Source organism: Oncorhynchus clarkii, chromosome 23 (genome assembly GCF_045791955.1).
Source record: "Oncorhynchus clarkii lewisi isolate Uvic-CL-2024 chromosome 23, UVic_Ocla_1.0, whole genome shotgun sequence".
Taxonomy (NCBI): Eukaryota; Metazoa; Chordata; class Actinopteri; order Salmoniformes; family Salmonidae; genus Oncorhynchus; species Oncorhynchus clarkii.
Window position 1 is genome coordinate 20,836,292 of NC_092169.1, and position 15,505 is coordinate 20,851,796.

The 15,505-nt window shown below is 43.4% G+C and overlaps 1 protein-coding gene across 2 annotated transcripts in view; it reads right to left on the reverse strand.

Moving 5' to 3' along the window:
* Positions 1-15,505, reverse strand: part of LOC139381492 (anaphase-promoting complex subunit 1-like) — a 56,530-nt gene that overhangs the window by 15,952 nt on the left and 25,073 nt on the right. For both annotated transcript variants that reach the window (XM_071125082.1, XM_071125083.1), the window contains exons 23-31: positions 9,158-9,236; positions 7,545-7,581; positions 7,006-7,079; positions 6,717-6,895; positions 6,384-6,610; positions 4,558-4,676; positions 2,653-2,924; positions 1,596-1,830; positions 62-153 (exon numbers count right to left, since the gene is read on the reverse strand). In XM_071125082.1, the coding sequence (XP_070981183.1) occupies positions 62-153; positions 1,596-1,830; positions 2,653-2,924; positions 4,558-4,676; positions 6,384-6,610; positions 6,717-6,895; positions 7,006-7,079; positions 7,545-7,581; positions 9,158-9,236 (1,314 nt within the window). The remainder of the gene's footprint in view (positions 1-61; positions 154-1,595; positions 1,831-2,652; positions 2,925-4,557; positions 4,677-6,383; positions 6,611-6,716; positions 6,896-7,005; positions 7,080-7,544; positions 7,582-9,157; positions 9,237-15,505) is intronic.

Below are 15,505 nucleotides of genomic sequence, written 5' to 3' on the forward strand. Positions count from 1 at the left end.
TAAGTAACTTACTTCAGAGCTGATCCAGTAGTGTAATTGCAGTGTGTACTACTAGACTTACCCCCAGACAGACCATGCCCAGGGCCAGTCCAGCGGCAAGGGAGTAGGACTCGCGGTCTGTACAGTACTCCATCTCAGGACCAGGGGGTCGACCTGCAGGAAGCAGCAACATCTGTTAACTTCAATATCTATTGGAGTTTCGGAGTAAGCTCCATCATCAAAGCACCAGATTTGAAGGAATACATTCTACTTCAATGATATATTTTTTTGCTGACGCATCTTAGAGAAAGTTCTGCCTTGACAACAAAGCTTGCTCCGAAACGTGACAGCAATACATATCATTGAAGAGAATAAGGCTGTCGTGCTGAACCTTCCTTAGACATTTCAGTTGTACATTCTAAGGACTGAGCCCCCCTTCAGCAGTCCAGACAATTTTTTAAATCATGGTTGGAGCACCAGCACCTATAATCTATTCAATATCCAGGCACAACATAGACGCTTCACAAACCATCTGGCTTAAGCATACTGTAACTAAAGGGACTATTAAAGGGTGACATAACAGCTCCTTATGTAGGGTGCACTGCTAAATGTGATAACACACTATGTACATTTCCCCAAAAAAGAATGTGCTTTATAAAAGGCTGACATAACCCATGCAAATTAAGATGCTGATATGAAGTGTGAGATTCCACCTGAAATGACTTGCCCCATCGAAACAGTGTGAAACTGTATTGATGTGATGCAACTGCCATACCTGGTGAAAACCTTGTGTTCTGGCCTGGAGCAGGTCAGGGGTAACTGTCATGTGAGGCCTACAGTGTGATGCTAAGCCAATGACACATGCTCGGAGTAAACTGACCAGGTTAAATAAAGACGGTGAATAAATAAAAGGGCAAGGCTGCGGATCAGAGTTCTCAGAAACCCTGCTTCCGACAGCTAAAGTTCAGATGATGCTGCGAATCAATGTCTGCAAGATCACATGATATTACTCTACATAACAGAACCGAATAGCATAGAAAGTTACTGTAAGACAAAAAAACATCTAATTTCTTACTGGATGATTGTACAAATGGTCGAATCTCTCTCTCTCATGCGGCCAAAACAACAGCGCGCAAAATATGTGCGATTTGCTAACACCATCTGCGCTAAAATTTGCTCAGCGTACATAATTCAAAACACTGTTGTTAACTAAAGATCGAAATGAATATCCCCATGAAATTAAATGGTTGGCATGCAGATGCTGTATGGACATTTCCCAGTAAAACTTCAAGAATTAAACGCAACAATTTGCGCAACCATCCTAAAATCTCATAAGAAATTAGGTTGTGCAATGCATCATACGTTGGGTGCTGTTATGTCACCCTTTACAACATGACATAAGCTTATAAATGATATGTGACGCATCTGTTGCATCTGAAGTCTACATATGCAATTATAAAGCATTTATAAGTTGTTTGTTTTAAGTGGGACCAGCAGTTCCATGTCAAAACAGTTTGTTTCTTGTATTGTATTTAGTGTTGTATGCCCTCCTCCCTGCAAATATCCCCACGGGACAACAAAACATTTACTTCATTAGGGATGTATCTATCACTGACCGATCTCAGCGAGCAGCACCTCCGCGTTGTGGCGGTGTCCTGTGCCCTGGTAGACCAGGCCGATGCCCACCACGGCCGCCACCTGAACATTGTGCGGTACATCCAGCTCAGTGGAGGTGGGCGGGAGCAGTGCGGGAATGTGAATGCTCAGCAGGCGGGTGATTGACATGTCCATGGTGCTCAGCTTGGCTGCAGACACACCCAGGAGCAGCCCGATGCTTGTCATCTCGTGGCCCTGAGGACACACAGGCAGCCATTTTCATTAGTCCCCCATGGACTTTATACACAGAGGGGTTCACTTGTTTATTAACAAATAGAGAGATTATGAGTTACTGTGTAGGGCTGAATGGGGAGCTAGTATAAAACAACGAGGTTATAACAGATCAGAGCTCTTTGCTCAACATGTGCTCAGTGAGGTAATTTTTTGCCCTCTTCCTCTTTTTGGGGGAACCAAACTACACTGTAGTTCAGCCTAAAATAAGTTATTTTCTCCTTCATCACAGAATTACGCTACGTAACAAAATGAATGAGAACATTTGAAAGTACTAATTTTGCGTAAATCACCTGATCCCTTTCATACTTAAATAATTCAATATTAATTTTCAGCCATCAAAGACTGCTGTACTATATCCTAATTAACAGTACAGCAGCAGACCTTTAAAAGTTCACATGTTGTGCTCCAATGTAGGCTCATCTGTCCTGGCACAGGTGATAAGCTAGCAAGAATGAGAATAGTAGTAAAATCGTATACTGTAGTAAATAACCACTGATCTTTCCTGAGCTGAGAGATGTGAAAGATATGACCACACAGCCTTCTATGGCAGGCCTAACTGGAAATGAGAAAGTTGCTATGCGTCACTGCCAGGGAAAAGTCAAAGTGAAACTCCGCTCTCAGCGCGCTGAGGCCTTCCCACTTTCATGTGAGAAAAATAACAGGATGCCGAGAGACAATTTCTGCTAAAACCAACGTGCAATCTAGAGAAGCTTCAAAACATGTAATGAGAAAAGGTACACGACTAAACTCAACCGCAGAACCTGTGTTTGCATGCATGCTCACCTTGGTTAAGTAGTCATGTATGTTGAGTGTGGCCAGCTTGGTGAGGTGTCCGTTGAGGCCCAGAGCCATGAGGAAGCCTGCATACTCGTTGGCCAGCTCGGGGCTCTTGGGTTTGTTGTAGGCGATCCAGGCAGAGTCCACCTGGGAGGCCGGAGCGATTTTCAGGCCCGCAGCCACCCCATTGTGAAAGCTGGACCAGCTCGTCATGTTGGGAGGTACGTCAATGTTCCCGCTGTTCAGATCTACCATGGTGTTCTGAGGGGGCGCACGACCTGTCACCAAAAACACAGGACTCCTTATCGGATTCTGACCAACTCCACACGCATGCATCCATTCTCGACATTTAGGCCAGAATCACGTTAGCGCCAAGGAGCAATGTAAACATGGCCTGCCGGGTTCAAAATAAGTTTCTGCTTCTCATCACAGTGATCACACACATTGCATTCTTTCCCTTGTCCTAAAACGCAACACACTGAAGCACCAGCTGTAATTACAGATCCAGACTGACTAAAGTGAGCTTTGTGAGCTTTCTTGTGGGCTGCTGTTAAAAACGCACCCAGAGATTGAACTTGCATAGACAGACTGAGAAAAGCCTTTTTACTCAGATCTTCAAAGGAAAAACAACATATTCCTGTCCTTGATGTTTTGTCATAACTATTTCTGTAAACGTGTTTGAAGTAGGGTTGGGCAATATGGCCTAAAAATATATATATTTTTCTCTTCAAACTTAAGATTCACGATTTCGATGTTTTCTCTAAATAAGCTTTATGTACAAGTAAATGTCAAATACACTGCATTTCAAAAATCGAGGGCGTGTGAAATGAAGGCTAAATATAAGCCCCACTAACAATTCAATTATTTTATCAAAATAGTTTAACCTGCTTTTTTGCAATAATCCCTGATCTGGCTTTCAAGTCGTTCTATGAAAATGCCCTTTTTGTTACAAATGTAATGACTAACTTCTTGTAGCAGGCATTATAGAAAATTCAAAACAGGTCTCAAACAATCTCTCAAGCACAAGTCAACGTGCTAGTGAGTAGCTTGCTGATCTTTATATATGCCAACTTGGATCTATTTGCTAGCTAACAAGGTAGAACAGCTGAATCGTTATGAACACACCCTTCTGTCCGTCTCCAACTGTTTGACCAGCATGCTAGCCTGTCCACTTTGTTCAGATGTTGAAATCAAGTGGCCTACCTTATTCCTCAGAATGAGAACGAGTTGCCCATTCCTTATAAAATTGTGTTATATGCTTATTGCACATTTAGAAAACACAGACTAGACAGCTAGTATAACAGTCTTTGGCTAAAATGAGCATTCATTTTCCAGAATCAACGTTCATTGATACTCCTGGTTTAGTAGTGTCTGCTCTGGGCACAATTTGTGTAGTTGAGACATAAAAAAGTGTCTCGTTAGAAGGCTTATCTTCTCTGTTACAGTAAAATAATGTCTCCATGTGTTTCAGTGGCCATATTACCAATTCTGTTGGACCAAACCTCAAATGCAAATAGCGAGTTGAAACCACTTGTCAGAGAGGAAGAAGTGATCTCTCAACTTTGTTGGTGTGAGTGGCAGGGGATTGGTGTGTGTAAACAGAGAGGAAAAGGCAAAGCCCAATGCGTTTCTAGAGGTTCATTTTGGACCTAAGCTTGTCGCCTGCCTTCCCGGTTTTGGGACAACGACTCCCATTGTAGGGGCATCTTGTCATTATATTCAGCTCTCTGGTGTAAATGAGAAGGTGCACCAAAAATACAAAAAAAAGTCATTCTTGCGATACAGGCATTTGAAATATCATGCAAAAACATACATTCAAATGAATTTGATATATTGGCCAGTACTAGTTTGAAGACAGTCACGATCTCTCAGACACACACAGGTATGAGAAAGGCCTAAGGGATACAGTACCAGTAAGGTTGAGTTTGGGCACTGGTAGGGGCTCCGTTGGCACAGGGTGGTAGGAGAAGAGGGTAAACAGGCCTCTGCCGACTGGCAGAGCCATGGTACGCTGGCAAAGCTGCAACAATCTGCCCAGAGAGATAGCAGAGAGAGGGATGGAGAGAGAGAGGCATCAGAACAATAGCCAACACAACTACACCACTCAAAAAAATAAAAGGGAACACTAAAATAACATCCTAGATCTGAATGAATGAAATATTCTTATGAAATACTTTTTTCTTTACATAGTTGAATGTGCTGACAACAAAATCACACAAATTATCAATGGAAATCAAATTTATCAACCCATGGAGGTCTGGATTTGGAGTCACACTCAAAATTAAAGTGGAAAACCACACTAAAGGCTGATCCAACTGATGTAATGTCCTTAAAACAAGTCAAAATGAGGCTCAGTAGTGAGGGATCTCCTCCCAGACCTGGACTAAAGCATCCGCCAACTCCTGGACAGTCTGTGGTGCAACGTGGCGTTGGTGGATGGAGCGAGACATGATGACCCAGATGTGCTCAATTGGATTCAGGTCTGGGGAACAGGTGGGCCTGTCCATAGAATCAATGCCTTCCTCTTGCAGAAACTGCTGACACACTCCAGCCACATGAGGTCTAGCATTGTCTTGCATTAGGAGGAACCCAGGGCCAACCGCACCAGCATATGGTCTCACAAGGGGTCTGAGGATCTCATCTCAGTACCTAATGGCAGTCAGGCTACCTCTGGCGAGCACATGGAGGGCTGTGCAGCCCCCCAAAGAAATGCCACCCCACACCATGACTGACCCACCGCCAAACCGGTCATGCTGGAGGATGTTGCAGGCAGCAGAACATTCTCCACGGCGTCTCCAGACTGTCACGTCTGTCACATGTGCTCTGTGTGAACATGCTTTCATCTGTGAAGAGCACAGGGCGCCAGTGGCAAATTTGCCAATCTTGGTGTTCTCTGGCAAATGCCAAACATCCTGCACGGTGTTGGGCTGTAAGCACAACCCCCACCTGTGGACGTCGGGCCCTCATACCACCCTCATGGAGTCTGTTTCTGACCGTTTGAGCAGACACATGCACATTTGTGGCCTGCTGGAGGTCATTTTGCAGGGGTCTGGCAGTGTTCCTCCTTGCAGAAAGGCGGAGGTAACGGTCCTGCTGCTGGGTTATTGCCCTCCTACGACCTCCTCCACGTCTCCTGATGTACTGGCCTGTCTCCTGGTAGCGCCTCCATGCTCTGGACACTACACTGACAGACACAGCAAACCTTCTTGCCACAGCTCGCATTGATGTCCTATCCTGGATGAGCTGCACTACCTGAGCCACTTGTGTGGGTTGTAGACTCCGTCTCATGCTACCACTAGAGTGAAAACACCGCCAGCATTCAAAAGTGACCAAAACATCAGCCAGGAAGCATAGGAACTGAGAAGTGGTCTGTGGTCACCACCTGCAGAACCACTCCTTTATTGGGGGTGTCTTGCTAATTGCCTATAATTTCCACCTGTTGTCTATTCAATTTGCACAACAGCATGTGAAATTTGTCAATCAGTGTTGCGTCCTAAGTGGACAGTTTGATTTCACAGAAGTGTGATTGATTTGGAGTTACATTGTGTTGTTTAAGTGTTCCCTTTATTTTTTGGAGCAGTGTACATACAAACCACTAACTACAGAGCACAAATAAAAAATACATTTAAAAAGCAAGGTTGAAACTAAGCAGAATTTGGATATAGCCTGTAACGTGGGCCCAGACTGCTTTTGAATGAGACTACGATAGCTGCAATCACTTGAACGATATTACTCACTTGTTCTCCTTCTCCTCTATGTACTCGTGGTCGCTGACCTCAGGCAGGTGAACCACACTGACCCTGACTGGTCGGGAGCTCTGGAGTAGACGTCTGGCCTCATGGACGCGCAGGTCCTGGCTCCAGATAAGACTAATTACGTCCTGGTTCAGATCTGTCATACCATCCTCCTCCTCCTCTGCCTCTGTGGTGGCTGGAGCCTCCAGCATCAGCCCCAGACCCACCGTCTGAGTACACACACACACAAACAAACACGAAACATTAACTCTAAATCCACAAGGTTGTAAAGGATGAAGCTCAAACCATCCAATAACCCCAGAAACTCACACTTACAGCTTTGCCTTTGGCCACGGTCACTTTGTGTGCTTGTTTGGTGAGATCCTGTCGCCCAATCAATAGGCAGACGTCCTCTGACCAGTCAGAGCAGGGTTGCTCTCGACACTGGTAGATAGCATCTCTGATGGGCAGAGCCACACCAAAGGGCACAGATTCCAGATCTTTCAATGTGAAACCTAAATACAACACATGAATGTAAAAAGAGTCTCACACCAGTAAATACTCCATAGCATAGCAATAACAGACAGGCTGTGGAGATGTATCTAGGCCTGATGTAAAGTCTTACCTTCTGATGTTAGCCAAACCACAAGCTTTACAGCCAAACTTTCATTTGGAGCATCAGGCTTCATACAGCTCGGTCTGGAAGAGAAACAGGGATTACATTTCTCCGTCTCAAGTTGGAAAATCATGGTTAAAATGTTAGGACAAGAGTCTAGTTTATAGCTGTTACTATTACTAGAGGTATATTTAAGCAATATACCACAGCTAAGCGCTGATCTTATGCCTGACGCCTCGTGGAGTGCCTGGATACAGTCCTTAGCTGTGGTATATTGGGCCATATATCACAAACTCGAGAGGTGCCTTACTGCCATTATAAACTGGTTACCAACATAAATATAACAGTAAACAAGTATTTTTGAGTCCTACCCATTGTATATTGTCTGAAATACCATGGCTTTCAGCAAATCAGCATCCAGGACACAAACTACCCAGTTAATAAAATGGAGTGAACCCTTCTTTTGGCTTTATGGGAAAATGCTTTATGGGGAATAAAGAGTCTATAAGAAGGAATTGATTCAGGATGTGCTCCTGGTAAGGTTTTACCTCCTCAAAGCTGATTCAATGACAGTCTTCTTCTGGCCTGTGAGAGAGAGAGAGAGAGACGCCACACGAGTGCTGTAGTTCAGTTGTCACAATAAAGGAATTGTGAAATGGGTCAGAGAAAACAGGAGAATGACAAAGCCTCACAATCGTCACCATAATGCCCATATTCGATTCCAAAATGCCATTCAGATTATCATGCTTGCAAATAATGAAGCTTTACATTTACAGGGCTACTTTAAAGGACATTTCTTTGGAAACTTCATTAAAAAGGGCAATCTGCAATTGCTACACACATTTTCGGACTGACAATTTAAAATGCCATGTACCCATTGATTCTTGAAGAATATAAATTATAAATGCCTCATGAGCTTAGTTGTACCCAAAAAATAAGCTTGTTTAAATATACTTTGTTAACAAAAACTATATAGCCTCAAAACATGGTTAAAACTATCATTTTAATATCATGGATGGTCAGTCTATGAATTTGAGCGTGGTTACAGTTCTCCAGCCCCATCCCTCAGCTTTTTACCGAAATGGGGCAGGGAGAGCGCTTTGCTATTAGCGCTTTGCTACTGCTGATAGCAGCCTTTTAAAAAAGGTAAAAGTAACAATAGCCAAATGAAGACTTGACTTAAAAGGATACTACTGATTCTTGAAGAATATAAATTATAAATGCCTCATGAGCTTAGTTGTACCCAAAAAATAAGCTTGTTTAAATATACTTTGTTAACAAAAACTATATAGCCTCAAAACATGGTTAAAACTATCATTTTAATATCATGGATGGTCAGTCTATGAATTTGAGCGTGGTTACAGTTCTCCAGCCCCATCCCTCAGCTTTTTACCGAAATGGGGCAGGGAGAGCGCTTTGCTATTAGCGCTTTGCTACTGCTGATAGCAGCCTTTTAAAAAAGGTAAAAGTAACAATAGCCAAATGAAGACTTGACTTAAAAGGATACTAGACTCTGGCATTTGTTTTGCTTCCCCAGAGTCAGATGAACTCGTGGATACCATTTGTATCTGTGTGCAGTATGAAGGAAGTTAGCGGTTGGTTTGCAAGCTAATGCTAACTAGCATGGCATTTAATGCTAACTAGCATTAGCACAATGACTGAACATTTGATTTATTTTAACCTTAATTTAACTAGGCAAGTCAGTTCAGAACAAATTCTTATTTACAATGACAGCCTACTCCAGCCAAACCCGGACGATGCTGGGCCAATTGTGCACCGGCCTATGCGACTCCCAATCACGGCCGGCTGTGATACAGCCTGGATTCGAACCAGGGACTGTAATGATGCCTCTTGCACGGAGATGAAGTGCCTTAGACCGATGCGCCACTCGGGAGCCAATAGGTACGCCGTTCATCTAACTCTTGGTAAGTAGAACAAGGCCTTAAAATGCCAGAATCTCTCAGTATCTCTTTAAACAAAGAAACAGGACAGAGACAGCATGGCAGTACCGCCTTACAACCTCTTCCCTCATGTGCGGAAATGACTGACCGCTGTGACATGCATGTGGGCACGCGTAAGGCACGTGGGAGGCATGTCCCAGGGATTGTTGTTCGTTATCTTGGGCACACACTGCTCAGTAATCAGACACACACAAACCCACCTGCAGAGAGCTTGGCCAGATACTTTGACACATCAACTGAAGTTGCGTTGTCATCTCCAATGATGTACAGGGCGTAGCTCTGAGGGAGAGGTAGGACAGAGAAACAAACGTCAGTGTCTGGCCTATTGAAACAGAGACAGAGAGATGCTTAGTGTGCAAGAGAGAGTGAGAGACAGGGGCAGAGAACGAAAGGGTGAGTGTGCAAGTAAGAGTCAACAAGAGAGAGAGGGTAAACGAGAGTGAGAGAGGGTCAACGAGAGTGAGAGAGGGTCAACGAGAGTGAGAGAAAGAGAGCGAGAGAGAGAGAGAACGAGACAGTGATGGGGTAAAGAGAATCTGTAATTGCATGACAGGCTGTCAGTCTCTCATCGGTGACGTACGTCACCTCACTTAGCCTGATGGAAGGAGACGCACAAGGCCTGTCATCAGCACAGTCCCCCTGATCCACCTACACCTAAACCGCTAGTGATTCAGCCCTCCATCCGACCAGGGCTTAATTATGGCAGAGTACACAGACAAAAACACACACATACACAAGCGTGCGCCCACACACACAGTCTCTTACTCTCACACATGTACAGTGCATTTGGAAAATAGCCCTTGAATTTTTCCACGTTTTGTTACATTACAGTCTTATTCTAATTGATTAAATAGTTTTTCCCCCCTCAATCTACACACACACACACACAATACCCCATAATGACTAAGCAAAAACAGGTTTAGGCATTTTTTTTAAACTGAAATATCACATTTACATAAGTATTCAGACCCTTTCCTCAGTACTTTGTTGGAAGGGGGATACCTAGTCAGTTGTACAACAATGCAACAATGCGTCTTCCGCATTTAACCCAACCCCTCTGAATCAGAGAGGTGCGGGGGGCTGCCATAATCGACATTGACGTCTTCGGCGCTCTGGAGCAGGTTATTGTCAAGGATCTCTCTGTACTTTGCTCCGTTCATCTTTCCTCGATGCTGACTAGTCTTCCAGTCCCTATCACTGAAAATCATCCCCACAGCATGATGCTGCCAACACCATGCTTCACCGTAGGGATGGTGCCAGGTTTCCTCCATATGTGATGTTTGACATTCAGGCCAGAATTTAATCTTGGTTTCATCAGATAAGAGAATCTTGTTTCTCATGGTCTGAGAGTCCTTCAGGTGCCTTTTGGCAAACCCCAAGTGGGCTGTCATGTGCCCTTAACTGAGGAATGGCTTCCGTCTGGCCATTCTAGAAATAAAGGCCTGGTTGGTGGAGTGCTGCAGAGATGGTTGTCCTTCTGGGAGGTTCTCCCATTTCCAGAGGAACTCTGGAGCTCTGTCAGAATGAACATCAGGTTATTGGTCACATCCCTGACAAAGGCCCTTCTCCCCCAATGGCTCAGTTTGGCCGGGCGGCCAGCTCTAGGAAGAGTCTTGGTGGTTCCAAACTTCCTCCATTTAAGACCGATGGAGGCACCTGTGTTCTTGAGGACATATCGACATATATGAGTCCTATATCGACATAACCTGAAAGGCCGCTCATCAAGGAAGAAGCCACTGCTTCAAAACCGCAATTAAAAAGCCAGACAACGGTTTGGGGACAACGGCACATGGGGACAAACATCGTACTTTTTGGAGAAATGTCCTCTGGTCTGATGAAACAAAAATAGAAATGTTTGGCCATAATGACCATCCTTATGTTTGGAGGGAAAAGGGGGAGGCTTGCAAGCCGAAGAACACCATCTCAACTGTGAAGCACGGGGGTGGCAAAATCATGTTGTGGGGGTGCTTTGCTGTAGGAGGGACTGGTGCACTTCACAAAATAGATGGCATCATGAGGGAGGAACATTATGTGGATATATTGAAGCAACATCTGAAGACATCAGTCAGGAAGTTAAAGCTTCGTCGCAAATGGGTCTTCCAAATGAACAATAACCCCAAGCATACTTCCAAAGTTGTGGCAAAATCAAGGTATTGGAGTGGCCATCACAAAGCTCTGACCTCAATCCCATAGAAATGTTGTGGGCAGAACTGAAAAGGTGTGTGCGAGCAAAGAGGCCTACAAACCTGACTCATTTACACCAGCTCTGTCAGGAGGAATGGACCAAAATTCACCCAACTTATTGTGAGAAGCTTGTGGAAGGCTACCTGAAACGTTTGACCCAAGTTAAACGATGCTAGCAAATACTATTTGAGTGCATGTAAACTTCTGACCCACTGGGATGTGATGAAAGAAATAAAAGCTGAAATAAATCACTACTATTATTCTGACATTTCACACTCTTAAAATAAAGTGGTGATCCTAACTGACTAAAGACAGGGAATTTTGACTATGTTTAAAATGTCAGGAATTGTGAAAAACTGAGTTTAAATGTAAGGTGTATGTAAACTTCTGACTTCAACTGTAGATAGGTGTGTGCCTTTCCAGATCATGTGCAATCAATAAATTGAATTTACCACAGGTGGACTCCAATCAAGTTGTAGAAACATCAAGGATGATAAATGGAAACATGATGCACCTGAGCTCAATTTCGAGTCTCATAGCAAAGGGTCTGAATACTTACATAAATATTTATTTTTAATACATTTGCAAAAATGTCTAAATAACCTGTTTTCCCTTTGTCATTATGGGGTATTGTGTGTAGATGAAAATAAATAATTTACTACATTTCGGAATAAGTAACAAATACGTATGTAACAAAATGTGGAAGTTAAGGGGTCTGAACTTTCCAAATGCACTGTACATCCCTTGTAAAGACATAGGGGACTCACCAATACGCATACAAGTGTGTCAACTGGCTGGTCGGAGCCCAAACCAATCCAAATTAAGCATGCATGGTCAGAAAACCGATTAAAATGTTAGGAATTGCTGGTTCACTGTTTTTTACTCATGTTTTATTTAAAAAATACATCTGTGTGTTGTGACTTCTATGCATGCAAAGGATATGACAGTCATAAGAGTTGTGCACAGTGCAGGAGGCAGCTGTTCGTGAGGTACAGTGCCTTCAGAAAGCATTAACACCCCTAGACTTTTTCTACATTTTGTTGTTAACAGCCCGAATTTCAAATCAATAAACATTTAGATTTTGTCGTCACAGGCCTACACACAGTATGCCACAATATCAAAGTGAAATTGTGTTTTTAGAAATGTTTACATATTAATTCAAAATGAAAAGCTGAAATGTCTTCAGTCAATAAATATTCAACCCCTTTGTTACGGCAAGCCTAAATAAGGTCAGGAGTAAACATGTGCTTAACAAGTCACGTAAGTTGTATGGACTCACTGTGTGCAATAAATGTATTTTTCATATATTTTTTTACCCCTTATTCTCCCCAATTTAGTGATATCCTATTGGTAGTTAGTCTTGTCCCATCGCTGCAACTCCCGCACGGAGTGAGGCAAAGAGCCATGAGAGCCATGAATCCCCCGAAACACAACCCTGCTAAGCCGCACTGCTTCTTGACACAATGCTCACTTAACCCGGAAGCCAGCCGCACCAAAGTGTCAGAGGAAACACTGTACAACTGGCGACTGAAGTCAGCATGGATGCGCCCGGACCGCCACAAGGAGTCGCTAGAGCGCGATGGGACAAGAACATCCCGGGCAGCCAAACACTCCCATAACCCGGATGACGCTGGGTCGATTGTGCGCCGATTCATGGGTCTCCCTGTCGCTGCAGGCTGTGATACAGCATGGGCTCAAACCAAGGTCTGTACTGACGCCTCTAACTCAGAAGGCCCCCAATAATGGTGTTTAACATTTATTTGTAAAAAATGTATTACCTCATCTCTGTACCCCCCACATACAATTATCTATAAGGCCCCTGAGTCAAGCAGTGATTAGCCACAATGACCAGAACGGTTTTCCAATGCCTCGCAAAGATAGGCACCTATTAGTAGAAGGGGGAAAGTAAAAAAGCAAACATTGAATATCCCTTTGAGTATGGTGAAGTTAATCATTAATTACACTTTGGATGGTGTATCAATACACCCAGTCACTACAAAGATACAGCCTCCTTCTTAACTCAGTTGCCAGAGAGGAAGGAAACCACTCAGGGATTTCGACATGATGCCAATGGTGGCTTTAGAATAGTTAGAGTTTAACGGCTGTGAAGGTAGAAAACAGAGGATGGATCAACAAAATTGTAGTTACTCCACAATACTAACCTAATTGACTTTGAAAAGAAGGAAGCCTGTACATAAAAAAAACTTCAAAACATGCATCCCGTTTGCAACAAGGCACTAAAATAATACTGCAAAAAATGTGGCAAAGCATGAGGAAACATGAGTTGATGGCGGCGGATGAATGGCACAACAATGGCCTCAGGATCTCTTCAGGTATCACTGTCGATAAAATGCAATTGTGTTAGTTGTCCGTAGCTTATGCATGCACACACCATAACCACACCGCTACCATGGGGCACACTGCTCACAACGTTTACATCAGCAAACCGCTCGCCCATACACGCTGTCTGCCACCTGCTCGGTACAGTTGAAACCCGGGATTCATCCGTGAAGGGCACACTTCTCCAGTGTGCCAGTGGCCATTGAAGGTGAGCATTTGCCCAGTGAAGTCAGAAATGACACTGAACTGCAGTCGGGTCAAGACCCTTGCGAGGATGACGAGCACGCAGATGAGCTTCCCTGAGACGGTTTCTGACAGTTTGTTCAGAAATTCTTTGGTAGTGCAAATCCAGTTTCATCAGCTGTCCGGGTGGCTGGTCTCAGACGATGCCTGCTGGTGAAAAAGCCAGATGTGGAGGTCCCGGGCTGGTGTGGTTACGTATGGTCTGCGGTTGTGAGCCCGTTGGACGTACTGACAAATGTTCTAAAACAACGTTGGAGGCGGTTTATGGTAGAGAAATGAACATTGAATTCTATGGCAACAGCTCTGGTGGACATTCCTAAAATTGCACGCTCCCTCAACTTGAGAGCTCTGAGGCATTGTGTTGTGTGACGAAACTGCACATTTTAGAGTGGTATTTTATTGTCCCCAGCACAAGGTGCACCTGTGTAATGCTGCTGCTGTTTAATCAGCTTCTTGATATGCAACACCTGTCAGGTGGATGGATTATATTGGCAAAGGAGAAATGCTCACTAACAAACACATTTGTGCACAAAATGTGAGAGAAATAAACTGTGTGTACAGAACATTTCTGGGATCTTTTATTTCAGCTCATGAAACATTGGACCAACACTTTACATGTTGCGTTTATATTTTTGTTCAGTGTAATTTTCTGGGTCATTGTTACCAAATGCGCTGTAGAAAATTGTTGTGTAAACCTACCAGACTGGATGAAACTTACATCAACTTCTGATAGGGGTTTTCGATCATTCCGATTTAATGTACATTGTTCAGGTTCACAATAAGAAATCGTTTTGGAAGTTTTGCTTTAAACAGTCGGTGTATTTGTTCATTTTTACATGAACAGAGTAATTTCATAAAGGACAGCAATAATATTTGCGAGCTGTGCACGGTTGCATTCATTGGTCAGAGTGCGATAAGCTCTCTAAAATTCCTATCGGTCTAAATTAACTTTTGAGACGGGGGTAAAATCCAAAGTAGCATTATATTAATTTGTATAAATGCCATTGCTAATGTCTGAAGATAAATATTGACAGGACTAGCTCAAAACATTTTTTATCTGCAAAATGTACAACTTAAATCAGTGGGTGATGGTGATTTCACATAAAAAAGTGGAGCTGACAAAAAGCATACATTTCCCTCACCCCTAATCTGATAGTGGGGTGGTAGATGCTTAGTCTGCCCTATGGCTCAGCTCAGGTGCCTACACATACCATTAAAACACACACACACCAGACACATACACACAAAAACTAACGGAGGGCCACTCATCTAAAAAAGTTCTCTCAGACAGATCCAGCTCAGAGGCCCAGCTCATGAGCTCCATCAGGAACAGATATTAAATTTAAAATGGATGTATTCATGCAAAAAATGTAGTGTCTCGATTCACATCAATCATTTCAAACTAAAACTATCGTTTCGGAGACCATTTACAGTTGAAGTCAGAAGTTTACATACACCTTAGCCAAATACATTTGAACTCAGTTTTTCACAATTCCTGACATTTAATCCTAGTAAAAATTCCCTGTTTTAGGTCAGTTAGGATCACCACTTTATTTTAAGAGTGTGAAATGTCAGAATAATAGTAGAGCTTAACATTTTTTCTTCCCAGTGGGTCAGAAGTTTACAATCAATATTTGGTAGCATTGCCTTTAAATTGCTTAACTTGGGTCAACCATTTCAGGGATCCTTCCACAAGCTTCCCACAATAAGTTGGGTGAATTTTGGCCCATTCCTCCTGACAGAGTCCGGTTTGTAGGCCTCCTTGCTGAGTCAGGTTTGTA